Source organism: Pteropus medius, unplaced genomic scaffold, assembly GCF_902729225.1.
Source record: "Pteropus medius unplaced genomic scaffold, Ma_sr-lr_union100, whole genome shotgun sequence".
Lineage (NCBI taxonomy): Eukaryota > Metazoa > Chordata > Mammalia > Chiroptera > Pteropodidae > Pteropus > Pteropus medius.
In genome coordinates, this window is record NW_024353787.1 from 1,053,528 (window position 1) to 1,071,205 (window position 17,678).

General features: G+C 53.6%; 1 protein-coding gene across 1 annotated transcript; it reads left to right on the forward strand.

Annotated features, from left to right (window-relative positions):
* The first annotated feature begins 10,937 nt into the window (after positions 1-10,937).
* On the forward strand, positions 10,938-13,871 carry POU3F1 (POU class 3 homeobox 1). Its single transcript, XM_039850955.1, has one exon. The coding sequence runs from the start codon at positions 10,982-10,984 to the stop codon at positions 12,326-12,328; it is 1,347 nt and encodes a 448-aa protein (XP_039706889.1). The 5' UTR covers positions 10,938-10,981; the 3' UTR covers positions 12,329-13,871.
* Positions 13,872-17,678: the final 3,807 nt, after the last annotated feature.

Sequence of the window (17,678 nt, forward strand, 5' to 3'; positions counted from 1 at the left end):
TCCCAACCAGCATTGGCAAGAACCACGGTACCACTCAAACAGGAGAGTCTATTGGACCAGGATTTAAACATTCCTAACTCTAACACTTACGGAAAAAAAAAAATAACTTTTAGTGAGCACTAACCGTGTGTTAGCCACTGTGTTAAGCTCCTTATATACTTGAGCTCATTTAACCCTGAAAACAACTAAGTAAGATAGGTATTATCCTTATTTTACCCCTGGCCAAAGCAGAATAAACTGGCTAAATGCTTGGGTTCTGGAATAAGACAGAGCTGCATTCAAATCTAGGCTCTTCCACTCACTTGCTGTGTGACCTTGGGCAAGTTACTGCATCTCTCTGAGTCTCTGCTTCCTCCTCTGCAATGAGGAGATAAGACAGCCACTGCCTTTGATCTTTGTGAGGATCAAAGGAGATAATGGATGAAAGTGCCTCATGGTGCCAGGCATGCAGCTTTCAATCAAAGTCGGAGCCTGCCCTTCCCTCCTTATCTCAACAGCTCCTCTGCCAAGGTTTGCAGGCTGGAACTGGTCTCCTCACGGTGCCAGGCACAAGGCTGGACACAGCCAGCACACACAGAATATTCTTGCTGATTGGCAAATTTTCCCAAGGCCTGATTACAAAGAGCATTCTCTCACCTGGAGCACCAGGGGAGATCCTTGCTCTAGGACACCCTGGGAGGCCCAGGGGGGCTCTAGAGGGAAGCCCCTTCCTGCCTCTGAGCTTCTGCCTTGTTTGGAAGCCCTCACCTCCACCACATGCCCTACCCTGGACCTCAGATCTCATCCTAGTTCCTTGGGTGTGAGTTCCTACCTGGAAAATTCGACTGGCATCCTGGCTTCTCCAAGATCATGGCCATCTATAGACTTACTACTCACTCACCCAGTGCCTGGATCTCTGACCTAGGGTCAGCCCCTTAGTCAGACCCTGCCATATGCTGACAGACATCTATCACTCACACTAGCTGCCCAAATCACCCACTCCAGAATCCCAGGATCCAGTCTGCCCAATACTCAACTCTCTGGCTGCCATCCATTGACCTACAGCTGTCATTTGCACCCAACCCAATAGTCACCACACATGCACACTCAGAGCCAGCAGCCAGACAGTAGCCATGACCTCTGCTGGGCCCTGAAGCCTGGCAGAAAAAATCACCAAAGCACTTTGACATTAATCAAAAATATGCATAAATAAATATGTGTAAATCACATGCAAACCAAGGTAGAAATTTACATCTTTTAATGCTGAGTCAGCATCTCCAGGCACCCACCCGGGCAGCTGCCTGAAGCTCAGGAGGTTAGAGACAAGAGACCCCCCAAACCTAGGGACCCACTGAATGATCCCAGAGTCATCATCTGAGATTCTCAAACTTCCAAGTTGGGAGTACCAACCACCACGTAGTGATTGCTTACTACATGCCAGGCATTCTCATACCCACTAGCTCCTACAGGCATTAAAGGAGATAACATGTAAAGTGCTTTGAAAGGTACCTGGCACATAGTAAGCACCCAATATACGTGGGCTATGATTACTAATATATCTCTGAGCCTCAGTTTCTTCATCTGTAAATGGAAAAAATAGTTCCACCTAACCCCTAGTGTTTTGGTAAGGATGTAATGGGTAAACTCGGGTAGAGGCACTTAGCATAATTCCTGCACATAGTAAACACTCAATAAATTTTAGCCAATATTATAAAATAGTGTGTATCCACGCAAATAAGTTCTGGGAAGATACAGCCAATAGGTGTAATGTGAGAGGTGAGGCACAGAGATTCAGGGAGGACTTCCACTTTATGTTTCATATATTCACGAAGTAAATAATTTTGACAAATAAGCTTGTATTGCTTTTATCAGCAGCAAAAACAATAAAGATATCTCTCTTTGGGGAATAAAAGCCGCCAAGGCAGAAAGCCTATCCGAGAAACATTCACTTTTTAGCTACCTCTTCCGAATGTGGCCAGGTGCCAGGTGGGCCTGACCAGGGAGAGCAGTTTGCTCTGGACACAATATTTGTATTAACTACAGCTACATGGTTCTCCCTCTCTGGCAGGACCAGCAAAGCTAGGAACCCTGGAACGTTACCATACCAGCTAAGCCAGGCCTCAATTCTCCCACCTGCCCTCAAGGAGTTGGGCTTGAACCCAGGTAAAGGTCCTCTTTCTTTGACTTAGTCCCATCCCCACAGCCCACAGAGAAGTCATTACATCTGGAGTCCATGCTGCCCCCTCACCTTCACTGCTCTTCCCTGCTCCTACCAGCAGCAAATGTATCAAATCTTTGGATCCTGTACATCTCCTCCCTGGTCACAGACAAAGAACACAGGGCAGAACCAACTCTAAAAGGCCCTTGTCCAGGGAGCTCTGAGCGCATTGCCCAGTACCTTTTGGCTTCTGTCAACCCACCAGGTACAAATAAGAAGATACACCCTCTTCTCTGAAGCCCACTTCTTCTGAGACCGAAGCCAGTATCTCTCCATACTCATTTAAAAGAAGAAAATGATATCACAGTGGCATAACCATGTGGTCAATCAACAGACATTATTTATTGGATTTGTTGGTACCACCATAGACCAGGAATTGGGCTGGGTACTGGGAGACAGAGATAAGACAGAACCAGCTGCCCCAAGAACTCACAGTCCCAGGGGAGAGATAGACACACAAAGGGTAATGACAAGGCAGGACCATAAATGCTAACACCAAGGTGTCTGCACAATACAGTGTGAAAGCAAGGCAGAGGTCATGGCTTAGTCCAGAGAGAGAGCAAGAAGACTTCCCAGAGCATGAACTAGGACTTGAAGGATGTGATAGTGGGGAGAAAGGCATTCCAAGGACAGGGAACTGCATATGCAAAGGCAGGGAGTGGTGAGGGCCTGGTGTGTTTGTGGGAACAGAAGAAGCTCTGTGCTGCTGGATTCTGAGGGTGGACAGGGGCAGCACCTCTGGGAACTTTGGACCTGATGATGTACACAATAGGGAGCAAGTGACATGTCTGAGTTGTGTCTTGGGTAGCACTCTGACTTGACTCAACAAAGTGACTAGGGGAAGAGAGAATCATCCCAGACCAACCACTAGATTTTATGATCTATTCACTCCCCTTACACATTCTTTTCCTGGAGCCACTGGAGTATAAGCTTTACCTGTCCCTTGAGGTGCCCAGACCAACCAAGCCAATGGGTCTATAACTAGAGGTAAACTGAGGCACTCTACCTAAGAGCACTTCCCTGATAGAAAGGAGAGCAAAGACGTGAGTCTGGTATATGTTCTGTTCTCAGCCACAAATAAAAGTTGAGACTCAGGGTGATTTTTATCTGCAATGACAAGTCCATCTCCAGGCTCAGACAGGTATTGTTCCAGGCTCAGCAGACGTCCCCAAGTCAGACAGATGTCCAGGGCTCAAAGAGACATTGCCCTCGGGCCAAGAAGATGTTGCACCAGGTCCAGACAGATGCTGTGCCAGGTACAGACACATGTCCTGGGCCCAGACAGAAGCTGTCCTGGGGCCAGATAATACATTCGGCTCAGCCAGGTGTCCCAGCCTCAAACAGATGTTGTCTCCAGCCCAAGCAGATGCTACCCTAAGCTCAGACAGATGTCTGCCACCAGAGATACATAAAGATGCTAAGAGTTCCCTGGGAAATATATAATTCCTAAATTTTCCTTTTCTACTTCCACTCTCCACCTGCCACTCCCAAAAAAAGCTGAGGAAAGCCATTATGGAGCCCTGCCAACTCTCTTCAGACCCTCCCAACTTGTAACAGCCAAGGAACTATATCATCCTGTCCTTCCCTGTGACTCCAGGCTACTGTGTGAAGGGGAGGAAGGTGCATACAGTGGGGCAATGAATGAGGCACATGAACAGGAGTACAGGGCATCTGTGCCATCTGCGGAGTGGTTGATAGTGAAGCTCAAGATACCCAAACTGACTCTGCAGGGGGTGAGAGGGCTGGAGGGGATAAGAGAAAGGAGCGGATTGATATAAGGACCAGGCCCACGAAGTCCTACCTCGAACCCTGCACTCTGGGACTAGAGGGGAAGAGAAGGCCTGTGACCTCATCCCCATAGCCATATCTCTAGCCATCACCCTAAGAATGTCATTACTGGGTCATTTGAAGGTAATTACTGCTCCAAAGTTGGGCTGAATTAAGCCAGGGAGAAGGAAGAATAGGAAGTTGGCCCAGTGCAGACATGAAGTGAGAGACAGTCCCATTCATCGTGTTGGTCCTGGCTAGAGGAATGACCTTCCTTCCCCAAAAGCCCTCATAGGGGCATCCCAAACATGAAAAGAAATAGAGATTCCCCTCATAGCCACACAGATTGGGGTTCAGGAACTGTGGGGTGCTGGATGTTCCTGGCCCATGGAAGAAAAGGCAGCCACTAGACCTGGGATGGGGAGTAAGAGGTGTTACAGTGAGAGCCTGACCTCCCCATCTGCCCTTAGGGGCCTCTGCTGGACTCAGTCTCTTCCGGAGGAGAGCTAGGAGGGAGTGGCTCATGAATATGTAAATTTACCTTGAGCCCTGCCCCCGCAGCTGATCTGGGTAGAGGCTTCCCTCCGTTTCTACCTACTTCCCCTCAAGAGCTACCTGGAAGCTGAGGAAGGTGAGGTGTTGCCCTTAAATCCACTCTCAAATGAAAGCACTGTCTGACAGCTACAAACACTAGTGCACACACATTAACACAAACCAAGCACAAGCACCCTGTCACAAGCACACAAATACTTATAGCATCTGTAAAGTACAAACACATGAACACATGTGAGCATGATAACATACAGTCACCATGTATATACACATGCACACCAAGCCCCCAATACACTACCGTTAACACTGTACCACACGCAAACGCAAGAGGACTCCCCTCTCACACATCCACCCCACCCAAGCTGCCCACTCCTCACCCTCAATCAGGCCCCAAAGTCAACACCAGCCCAGAAAGGCACCTCACTCTTCTAATGATGGTGACAAGGACTTAAATTATCACTCACTGCTCCCCACCCCACCCTGGTAGTTTTTGCAGCCATCCAGATAAAAGTGTTAAAAAAAAAAAAAACACTCAAACCTAGCCCCAGCCTTTCAGAGTGATTAATCCCACTAATGATTTACCGATTTGCAGAGAGCGTGTTCTGCATAACCGGATTGTGGGCATTAACACCAGCTCAGAAGCTGCCATTCTGCTAAAAATGAAAGTAAATTTCAAGAGCGATTGGTCACCATTGACTTAAATATTCTACTGAAGCACTGGGAGGACCCCCACCTCCTCCGCCCATAGGCCTAAGAGGCTGAGGCAGGGGGAAAAAATGCAAGAAAAGGTCCATCCCTAAGAGATAAATTTCATCTTCCGCCCCTCCTTCCTTTCACCAAGTCTGAGAGATACGGAACCTGAGATTAAATAAGTGAGACTGCTTCTTTCTCCGCTGCCAAAGGCAGCAATGCCCCCTCATAACCTCTGCTCCTCTACCCTAGACTCTTGGGAGCACAGGAAGGACAGAAGAGGTACAGACACCTGGAGGGTCTGTGTTTCGAGGGGCATAGGTAGGGGCTTGAGAGCTCAGAACAGTGATCGCATCCCATGTGGGAGAGCTTTCTCTAGATGAGCACGATGAATCTGTCTACCTGGCACTAACTTTCACCAAGGCAACAAGCTGATAGACAAGGTGACCCTGGTGCCACCCCAGGTGGGAACCTGGGACAGCCGGACCTGCCAGACTCTTCCACTCAAAAATACATTCCAGCCCAGAACAACAGGGTATGGGCGTGGTCTTTCCTGACAGTGCTTAGCAAGAACTGGTTGGGGGAGCAGGCAGGTTCTGATCCTGCTCACAAAGCCTTACTCACCCCAGGCACCTGGAGAGAAAAACCAAGCCACACTTTCCCTTTCCAAGTTTCCATCCAGGCAGTGATCTCGCCCCGCCTTCACAAGAAACTAACAGAGACCATCCTGCCCAGCTTACAGATGAAGATGTTGAGTCTCACAGCGATTAGGAGGCTGAGACTGGTCCAACGCCATCCAGCAGGCCTGAGTCTGAGCCGAGAGAGAACCCAGGTCGCTTGATGCTCTGAAAATGCAGGATCTAGAGCGTGAAGAAAAGACTGACAGAAGGGAAAGGCAGTGGGCTGTGAGTGCTGCCATCCTGTCCCCGCCCGCAGCCTAGTCTCACTTGGACAAAGACTCAAAGCCCACGTACACAGAAGAGCATCCTAAGACACCAGGTCCTCCAGCAGCCCTCCTCATGGGCCCCAATCTCCCCTCTCTCTACCTCTCCTCAGCACTCCTGACTTCAAGGAATCCAGGTGGAGTGCCCAAGAGCCTGTCTTCCCCCAAAACTAAAAAGGCCTTGGGTCTGCAGCTGCAGCTGCTCTCAGTGCTTCCTGGACTCTGAATCTCCACTGACTGACTAACGTGACACAGAGCAGGGGCTCAGAGTCCAGAGAGGGAAAGCAGCTAGACCCAGGTGGCTCCTTTTTCTCCCTCCCAGATCTTGCTTGATGCGCCATTATGCAGGTTTACCTGTCTGGGTTGTGTGTCTGGAATATTACAGTGCATATGTGATCACTAGGGTGCCGATGGGGAGTGTGGTTGTGTTCTAGAGGCTATGTCTGAATCTCTCAGGAGAGAGTGTGAATGTAGCTGATAGAGGTTTGTGCCTGTGACTCCAGGCTCTGCAGAGAGCTGATGTGGGGCCGAAGCTTGTGTAGTTGCCATTCATTCCTACAGAACCTCCCTTGCAGCCCCTCTAGCTCGGAGACCCCCCACGGCGAGGGCCCCATCTGCTGGAGGTTCAGTGACCTGTGTCAAATGAGCAGGCGCTCGGTCACACTCCAGAGCCTGGAGGAGGCCGAGCCACTCTGGGAAAGCCCCGGTAGCTCCTAGCCTGGGGGTGAGCTGGGCAGGGGCCCTGCTGGGGAGGGAGGCCTGGGAGCCTCTGAGACTGGCGGGGGCCTGGCTGGGAGCTGCTCTCCGCAGACAAGAGGAGTGAAAAAAAAAATAACAAAAAGAAAGGGCTTTACGGCTTCCTTGGGGCTGGCACTGTTGCCGAACCACATGGACCAAACTCTGGGCTGGCCATGACCCTACCACTGCTTTCCGATTCCCTGTGTGGGTGTGTTAGCTCCTACAGAGTGTAAGTGTGTATGTGTGTGTCTACATAATGTGTGAGGTGGGCCTCTGTATCTTTGCAGTAGTGGGGAGAATGTATGTGGCTGGCTCTACATGTTCATGTGTGTGAACAAGAGGGTACGCCTATTTGTGTGAATTGGCACACCAGTTGAGAGCCTCCATGCTTGTGACCCCAAGGGCCTGTAGGTCTCACACATCTCTGTGTCGCTGAAGGAATGCCTACATGAGCCTATTTCAACCTGTGTGTAGGTTCTGTGTATGTTCCTGTTTACACACATGCCTGTATTTATCATCGTGTGGTTTGGATGAGTATGAATATCTATAAATATCCGACCTAATGGTGTTAAGTCTATGTGCCCCTATTGTGAATCTGTATGTCCCTGAGCTAAAACACGTGTGTGTGTGTGTGTGCGCGCGTGTGTGTGTGTGTGTAAATGCATACCTGTTCACATGTCTGTGTGGGTCAGCTGGGTGTCCCATTTTTGTGTTCCAAGTTCTCCCCAGGGCCCATGAGGGTAGAAGGCTCCAGAAGAGAGGGCTTGTCCTGCAGCAGGTATCTCTCTCTGCCAATGACCATGCCACAGTCCCCAGCGTCCCACACAAAATCTCAGAGCAAGAGCCAAGAGGATGTAGAGACTTCCTGATGGTGGGGTGGTGGGGGGGACTCTCAAATACAAGAAAATTTTGACTCAAGACCAAACACATATCGTTGTAGAGTGTCTAAAACTTCCAAAGCAGAAAAGGGGATGTTATCCCTTCCTCGTCCACACTGCTGCTCGCCCCAGGCAGCATCTAACATTAAGAGGCCATCTCGATGACATGTTTTGCTTCACCCTTGGAGCTTCAGAGCAATCCTAAGAAGCAGGCATTACTGTCCCCATATTAAGATGAAGAAACCGAGGCTCCAACAGGCAAGGCAACGAGCACAAAGTCACAGAGCTGCTAATGGGAGTAATGGGATAAGGATTGAAATTTGCCGACTGACAAACTGATAACATAGGAGCCTGGCTTTGCTGCAGACACCCCTCAATTCAGCACAGGCCTGGGAACCCAGCTTAGGAGCGCCAGCTGGCCCTGACCTCCCCCTGAGAGCTACCAGATTTAGGGTGGTGAGCTCCCTCTGCTGTGATGGCCAAAGCCTCTGCCTGTTACCTTTCCCTTTCCCACAGCGATGGGGCAAATCACGAGGAGTGGGACCTTCCCAGGTTCTGTGCCCTCAGATAAGGCCAGGTTCCTTCAGCTATGCACTGGTGATAACAATCTCAGTGCTCTCTCACGGGGCTGAGAGGCCCAGGTACAATGATGAATGATAGCACTTGGTAAAGCACTGTGCCATCGTTCTTCAAGTCTCAGTGGACATCACAACACCTGTCCACTGTCCAGACATTTTTCTTCCTCCAACAGAAACTAATACAAATTTATAGAATCACAGCCAGTCAGAGCTGGAAGGGCCTGAGAGGTCAACTGATCCAAACCTCCACAACACCACTCTACAGATGAGGAAACTGAATTTCTTTAGAGCAGGGGAGTAACTTGCCCATTCACTGGGCACTAATAATAGAAACAAGCAGAGTAAAAGCCCTCTCTGGAGCTTTTCATCCCAGTTGTCTTGTACCACCCTCTGACTTACCTTAGGAGACAGGTGGGCTGCCTATGGTACTGTTTTTCCAATTTACAGGTAGGAAAACCAAGAGCTAGAGAGACTGGGTCAGAGTTATCCTCACCCATGAAGACAGTGGCAGGTCCAGGTTGGAAGCCCAAGCTTCGATGTCACGCAGGCCTGGTTACAGATGCATGAGACGAGCCTTCTCTACAGGATTCTCAGCTTTAGTGCTACCTCCTGGCCTGGGAGAGGGGACAGGAAGGCAAGTGGACTAGGAGGTCTGCTGCTTTATGATCTTATGAAAGAAAGGTGACTCAAGGTGACCACTTTCTGGGCCAGAGTCCAGGAAAGCCCAGCATCCCTAGCTGGATTCAGACACAGGGCTCCATCACAGCTCTTGCAGTGCGAATGGTACCTAAGGAGCCTGCTCAGGATAGTGGCCACTGGCCAGACTAGGATCTTGCCCTGTCCTACTCCATCCCTAGGGGACCAGCCAGAGGCTGGTCTTAGGGTGTTCAAGGTCTGAATGAGCAGTCTGTACCCAAGATAACCTATGTCACTGTGGCCTCTGCTCCAGCTACCCATAGTTTCATACCCACTGCAGCTGTGACCAGAGCCCCCATCACCTTTCTCCATACTCTGAGGCTTTATTCCACAGTCCTGACTTTCCTAGTAGGGGCCTAATAGGGTCCCCGGCTCAGTGATCTGGGACCCGAGAGCCCTGGAACCTATGAATGCATTAGAGACAAGATCAGGGAGAGAAAAGAGGTGAGCTAACAGCTGGAAGACTCTGTGCAAGCTAAACCTCAGTGAGGGGGAAGAGGTGGAGGCCACTGTTTACTCCACTCAGCCTTGAGCCCGATGTGGGGTTTAGAGGCACAGACCAGCTGCTGCTGAGGTCTGAGTCCACTCGGAATCCTTCAGAGAGTCCTCAAAGGGGAGGGAGGAGGTACCGGAATTCCATGCCTCACCTTTCCAAAAAGGCCTCCTTCATCTCAATTCCCTTTTCAGCAGCCCCAAGCAGGTAGAGTTAAATCCAGCCCAGGGCTAGATTCCAGGCTGGACAGCTCCCGGACTGCATGCAGGATTTCTCAAGTGCCAGACGCCCTTCCTCAAGTCCATGCCACTCCTCACCTACAGCAAGTTTCCCGGGGCGTGACCCCTCCGTGACCTGGGACAGTGAGCGGGTCAGGCAGGGAGGAGAAGGATTGAAAAGCGGGCGGCGGCATGGAACAGATACCAGTGAGCCCAGTGTGTCCACCACCCCTGTCTGCGGCGTTTCCCCAGAGCTACTACAGTCGAGGTCCTCTAGTTCTGAAACCCCGAAACCCCGGGACGCCGCCTGGTTACATCGCTGCTGCGGGCCCGTTCCTCCTCGAGCCGCCCGCGCGGTACTCACCTGGGCAGCAATGCCCGGGAGAAGGAGAGCCCGCACGAGGCGCGAAGCGGGCAAGGACGACTCTGCCCACGCTGGACGCGCTTTCAGGGCCGCGGAGGTCGGCAGAGTTGCGACGCTGGGTCTAGAGGGAGAAGAAGGGAAAGGAGACACGCCGAAGAGATGCGCAGAGGACAGCTCTGTGTCGGCTGGAAGCCACGGGAGCGAGGCGGGCAAGCCACGCCGGAACCGAGTCAGGGACCCGCGCCTCCTCCCACTCGCAGCCACAGAGACCCGCCGGAGTCCCGGCCTGTCGGCAGCGGCACTACGGAAGAGTGCTGGGCTGAGCTGCTTCTCGGAGCCCGAGCGCCTCCCGGAGCCTGCAATCTCCGCCGCCGCCTCTGGCCGCCCGGGCGGGAGACGGGCGGGAATTCAGTTCGTGTGGAGAGTGGGACCCGCCGGGCTCCGAGCCTCCAACGCGGGGGGAAAGCAGGGCCCACGCAGCCAGGAGGAGAGGGGGTGCGGTCCCAGTGCCACCCCCGCGCCACTCCCCACGTGGCGGCCGCGCCCCCGGGGCGTGAGTGTGTATGCGGACGGTGGGGGGCCGTGAATGAAGCCCCAACGGCCAATCAGCACGGCCGGCGCGCGGGACCCCGGGAGCAAGGCCCAATGGCTAGCTCTGGGCGGCCAGGCCGAGCGGCAGGCGGGCGCGGGGGGCGGGGGCCGGGGCCGGGGGGCGGGAGGCGGCTCCGCGGGCAGCCAATGGGCGGCGGGTAGGGTGGGGCTCCGGAGCGCCGAGCGGGTCGGGGCTTTAAGCCGGCGGAGCGCGGCGACAGGGCCCGCAGACGGAGAGGAGCGGCGGCGGCGGCGCGGCGCAGGGCGCGGGGCGGCATGGCCACCACCGCGCAGTACCTGCCGCGGGGCCCCGGCGGCGGAGCCGGGGGCACGGGACCGCTTATGCACCCGGACGCCGCGGCGGCAGCGGCGGCGGCGGCAGCCGCCGAGCGGCTGCACGCGGGGGCCGCGTACCGCGAAGTGCAGAAGCTGATGCACCACGAGTGGCTGGGCGCGGGCGCGGGCCACCCCGTGGGCCTAGCGCACCCCCAGTGGCTACCCACGGGAGGAGGAGGCGGCGGCGACTGGGCTGGCGGCCCGCACCTAGAACACGGCAAGGCGGGCGGTGGCGGCACCGGTCGAGCCGACGACGGCGGCGGCGGCGGTTTCCACGCGCGCCTGGTGCATCAGGGGGCGGCCCACGCGGGCGCGGCATGGGCGCAGGGCGGCACGGCGCACCACTTGGGCCCCGCCATGTCGCCGTCGCCGGGCGCTGGAGGGGGTCACCAGCCCCAGCCACTCGGGCTGTACGCGCAGGCGGCCTACCCGGGGGGCGGCGGCAGCGGCCTGGCTGGGATGCTGGCGGCAGGCGGCGGTGGCGCGGGGCCGGGCCTCCACCACGCGCTGCATGAGGATGGCCACGAGGCGCAGCTGGAGCCGTCGCCTCCACCTCACCTGGGCGCCCACGGACACGCACACGGACATGCACACGCCGGCGGCCTGCACGCGGCGGCGGCGCACCTGCATCCGGGCGGTGGTGGCTCGTCGGTGGGCGAGCACTCGGACGAGGACGCGCCCAGCTCTGACGACCTGGAGCAGTTTGCCAAGCAGTTCAAGCAGCGGCGCATCAAGCTGGGCTTCACGCAGGCAGATGTGGGGCTGGCGCTGGGCACGCTGTACGGTAACGTGTTCTCTCAGACCACCATCTGCCGCTTCGAGGCCCTGCAGCTGAGCTTCAAGAACATGTGCAAGCTCAAGCCGCTGCTCAACAAGTGGCTGGAGGAGACCGACTCGTCCAGCGGCAGCCCCACCAACCTGGACAAGATCGCGGCGCAGGGCCGCAAGCGCAAGAAGCGCACGTCCATTGAGGTGGGGGTCAAAGGTGCGCTCGAGAGCCACTTTCTCAAGTGTCCCAAGCCCTCGGCGCATGAGATCACGGGTCTGGCCGACAGCTTGCAGCTGGAGAAGGAGGTGGTGCGCGTCTGGTTCTGCAACCGGCGGCAAAAGGAGAAGCGCATGACCCCCGCGGCCGGCGCAGGCCACCCGCCCATGGACGACGTTTACGCACCAGGCGAGCTGGGGCCGGGCGGAGGCGGTGCATCGCCGCCCTCGGCGCCCCCGCCACCCCCGCCGGCTGCGCTGCACCACCACCACCATCACACACTGCCCGGCTCCGTGCAGTGACCCCGCGGGCCGGTCCCCTGCCAGCGCGCGGCGTGGCGCCGCGCGGCCTGTACTCTTTTTGTTCGGTTGCTTTGGATTTTACAAAAAGCCCAGAAACTTTCGAACAAAACCAAACACCCGGACAAACCTCTCCGGCGAGCGGCGAAGACGACGGATAGGCTGCGTGGCCCGAGCCCCGGAGGAGAGAAGGGAAGATCGGGACCGCGTTGACTCACCCCGGGCATCCGGCCCACCGCCTGCTCCCTGCCCCCATTCCCTCGATGACCCCCGCCCCTGCCCCCCGGGCTGTTCGGGGCCGGATCCCGGCAGCGGCCTCCCCACAGCGACAGGTAACGCGGTACGGGTTAGGGATTCCCCGGGAAAGAGGACGAAGAGAGGAGGGTTCCCCGTCGCTCTCCCCGGAGCGGACGCCCGAGCCTGCGAATCGAGGGTGGGGGACTGTCACTTTATTTGCTCCACGCCTCTTCTCTCCCGTAAGGATGGGCCATAACCCCCTTACTCTTCCTCCGGGCTTTGTTTTTTTACGGTTTTTATTTATTCATGGAGCCTCTCGGCTCCTGAGGTCCTTCTAACTCCGCCCGCGCCCTTAATTTAAATCGCTGTATACTGTATTTATCGGGGCCCCGGAGGGGAGGCCGCGAGAGCCGCGTCTGTGTATAAAAGCAGGAAATAGCCAAAGCTTTAATCTAGCCTAATTTATTTTTTCCCCTTACCTTTCCCTACACTACCCCAAAAGAGCAAAACAAACAAAAAACAAAAAAAACAAAAAAACAAAAACAAAAACTAACAAAAAAAAAAAATTCGAGTGTCCATTTTCGTTTCGTTTTATGCGAGCTCCGGCTCGGTTCCCGGCCACGCTGGAGGGATCTGCGCTCCCACCTACACCGGGATGGGAAGGGGCTTCAGCCCCGCAGCAGATTGACCACCGCACAGCAGGGCCCCCGCTCCCCGCAGGGCCCTGCCCCGCTGGCCACAAACAAACGAAACTTGGAAAAGTTGGAGGTATTTTTTAACCAGCTGTAGAAATAAGCCGTTCCCTGAGAGCCTTCTGCCTGAGTCCCTGCAGCTTCCGTCTGCTCCCTTTGCAGCCCCCTGGATTGCGGGATGCTGGGGGAGTCTAGGAAAGAAATTCCCCAAGTTTGGGGTGAAGTGGGAACCATGTAAATATGTGAGATATGTACACACTGGCGGGGAGAAGAAACATTTTGTGCTTGGTTTTTATTTTTGGTTTTCCGGGTTGCCCTCCTGTCCCCATCCCACAGGATTTTGTACACGGACTAATCCGAAAAAGATATTTTAATATGATTTCCAGATTTCTGACCCATCTCTATTTATTTTCTGATGTGTTTGGAGCTTCCCCCTTTCTCCATTTCTCGTTTGTTACAGTTTGAATTTAAATTTTGTTATTTTTATTATTTTTTGGAACAATGTTTTGGTGCATTCTCTTTGTATCTTTATTGCAAAAAAATAATGTAGACTGGGAAGTTCCCTTTATATTTATGTTATAGTAAATATTTTATTACTCACATAAACATGTACCCCAGGGCTGTGTCCTGTCCTCTTTACTACCAGGGCTGGGTCGGTTTGTGGGTAAAATATCGGGATACCCTGGCTCACCTCCTATACTGGCCTCACTATTTTGGAGAAAGGTAACCACACAGACTTTCTTCCAGGCCAATATCAGGACTGCCTGTTACTTGGGCAACAGTTGGGCCCCTTCCACCAGTGAATGAGTTTAGGGAAGATGAAGCTGCCTCTTGTCCCCTCCCATAAACAGACTATCCTGAGACCAGACCAGGGCCAGGACAGTGAACCACAGACACCACAGTGAATTTGGGTCAGCCCTTCCTCAGGCACAACTTGACTGCTCTTCTCAGCCAAGGAAGAACCCTGCATCGACCTGGACCGCCAGCCCGGCATCTTTGTGTCCCCCACCTGATACCTAACCCCTGACTTTAGTTTCACTCTGCACTCCACATGGGGTGTCTGAGCCAGTTTAACCATTCCGGAACCTGAGGCATCTGGAAGCTGGTCAGGCCCCACCAGACTGCCCTAGCCGTCTCTCCACCCACTAGCAAATGGTGCCCAAACCTACCTGGGTCCACTGCAGTGGTCTCGCAGGAGTTGAGTGGGCCTCAGGAGGGATCCTTACCTGTTTGCTTTTGCAAAACCTGTCCTACTTCTCAGCAAACAAACAACCTGCCTTAAGTTCTCTTGTAGAAGACTGGGGGTACAAACAACTGTGCCACTAAAAACCTTGCCATGCCCTCTCTAAGGATGGAGATACCCAAGGACCATCCCCCCCAGGGAGTGCTGCATATGCCTATAGGAGAACCCCAAGGCTGTGCAATCATGACCTGGGTGGGGGGCATAGACATCCTCAGACATCCCCCTCTCAAACCTTCAGCAGCAACACACCCCTTCCCTAAAGCCAGGATGGTGGAGGCAGATCTGGGTTCTGGGGCCGAAGCCCAAGACTACCCGTGTCTCAGCCAAGATCTTTTTCCTTTAAACCTACTCTTCTTAAAAACACTAATAAAATAGCTCTCCCTGTTTCCTCCGTAGATGGTTCTTTTCCCTTCTCAGGAGAAACCACATCAGGTCTCTCTGACTCTTCATGGAGACAAAGCTTGAAGACACAATCACTCGACTGGGGAAAAAGTTGTGTCCCCAGTGAGGGTGTCTGTGGCCCAGGGAAGCTACCCAAGCCAAGGCCTGTGAGAAGCCTTGGCTCCAGCCAACAGCTTCTAGGGCACCCGGAGAGGTGTTCTGAGGCCCCCGAATTGGGGATCCCTGGCTGGACTGAGGCCTCAAGATGATTATGCCATGCTGAGCGTTCCAGTGACTTTCTGCGCTCTGCCCGTCAATCTTGAGGGAATTGTCTCTGCAAGTACAAAGACCACCATGGTTTTCAAATCCTCAGCCTCTCACTCACTGCTCCTTTTTTTTCCTCCCTCCTTCGGTCCAGCCTAGTGAGCAATTAGCCCTGTAATTGGCACCCGTGTCCCAGCCGGTCCCCATACTGGCAGGCCAGTGAACCTCCCTGTGCTTCCTAAAAAGAAAGTCAGGAATTTACAGGCCGGCAGGGTAACAGCGTGGCCCAGAGCCACAGGCCACCCTATCTCGGTCTCTGATTTCCTGCTCCGCTAACTATAGATCTTCGAAGCAGTTTACACTCCCTCCTTAATTCTCCATTCCTGGATTTGTCCCAGCTTCAGACCCTGGAATGGAAGCAAAGGAAGTTCAGAGCTCCCTGTGGCTTGTGTCGCCCTGAGCCTCAGCAGGTTTGGACGCTGGAAAGGGCGACCAGGAAGACAAGGCCTTTCACTGGCAGCTGACACCAATTGATTGATTGATTTCCTAATTGTCTGCTTAATCCTGTACAAGAGGGTGGATTTATTATTTAAGCAAGTCAACTCAAAAACAGCAAAAACAATGTGGCCTCCCAAGAAACAGCAGCAGCTGAAGAGTAGAACAAAAAAGATGGAAAAAAAAGTGGAAAAGGGAACGGAAGAAATCTCCCACTTTATGAGGATTTTGCTTAATGAGACACCAGCCCGGGACAGCTACCCAGTAACCAGCCCCTGGTTACAGAAGCCTCGCCACTCCCCAGGCTCCTTCCCCCAGTCTCCAGCCTGGGACAAGAGTGGGAACCACAGTACATTTGACCGTATAAGGAGAAGCCACAGGGAGAAATATTTTACCCCAGCATCTTATTCCCTGGGTAGAATAGAGTTTAGGAAAGGCACATTGCTGTAAGCTTGACCGAGCCATTTCTCCATCCATGTGTCTGTGGATCTATCTACCTGCTCACTCCTAGAACCTCAGAATTCCTTTCGTTCAAGAGAGGCAGAAGTTCCTAGCATCAACCTCCAAGGAAGACCAAGCTTTCCCTAGCAGATTTGGAATTTTTTTATTCCATCTTCCTTTCTCAGTTGAGCAAAATTATTTTCTACGATCATGCGGACACAGATTCTGTTAGAGCTTTACTCTCCCCGTGTGAACCTCTGTGTGTTGGTATATGAATATGTATACAGTGGTGTGAGCCACTGTGCCTGCTCCCTCCCAAAGGTAGGAGGGGGAAAAGAAAGTCTATACTACACTGCTAACGCCTTGAACTGGGAGAACATTTGCAGGGTGGGAGTTGGCCGACAACGGGGAAAGGGAAGGTGGCCATAGTGGTCACCTGTGATCATCAAGGCAAACCCAGAAGGTGCCCTGTACTGTACCTCAAGGATGCCCACTTCTTGCACCAGGAAGTTGCGCTAGCTTACACGTTGCCTGGCTTAGGTTCAGTGTAATCATCCCTCGACCCAAGGATTTGACTGACTGTCCACAGGACTAGCTGACCCCCAACCACAGCTACGCACTTACAGCTGTTTGGAATCAAGTCTCCTCTGAAGAGGCTCTGGGCCTGCATGCGGGAGCGTCAAGTCCCCAGCGATGTGTCCAGGCCCAGGCTTTCCCAAGCAGGGCTTGAGCTCCAGATAGGAGACCCACCTGAGGAGGGGAAGGAGCTGGGGAAAGTCCAGCTGCTCCCCCTAAGCTTAGTGAAGAAGATTCACCAGGCCTCCAGCTTAGTGACTGAAGCCAGAGAAGCCGTCAATCTTGTCCCTGCCCGGCATATTTGAAGGCCCTAGAGTTAGTGTCTGGCTAGCCGATCAGGGTTCTCCTTGCTGTCTGGGAGACCTCTGTGTGGGAGGACTGCCCTCTATTGGTCCCTGAGCTGGGACATGGTAGCAGTCACTAGGACCACCTCATAGCTGAGCAGCCCCCCAGAATAATCAGCTTCAAGTTGCCTACTGTATGAGGGCCCCAGGTAGAGCAGAGGCAACTATCACCTCCTAGGAAGGAATTCTGCTTGACACACACACACAGGCTTGCCCGCAACCCTTCCTTCTCCATCTCCCACAGCCACTCTCAGAAATTCGCCATCTCAGCTACCTCCTCTGTCTCTCTCCCACTCACACCCATCCCCATCACTCCTCCTCTCAGCCAGCCAAAACCACAGTGCACACTCTCACCGGTTTGCTCACTCACACACATGCTAACACACTCATCACACCCATACCACTGTTGGGCTGTCCTGTACCAGTTTTGTGGTCTTTGGCCCTGAGCTCTCCAGAGTCCCCAGGTACCTGGCACCTGTAATATTTGATTAAGCACACACCTTTGCAGCATTTGACGGGGTCTCTTTCTCTCAGAATTTCCAATCACTTATTCAGCAAACCACTTTCCAGACACATCCCTGCCCATCATTGTTCTCAGCTCCTCCCAGCTCTCTCCTGCTCCCTTCAGATAATTAAAGTTAGGCTGTGTTTGTATGTATGTGTGATCTTATTTTTTAAAC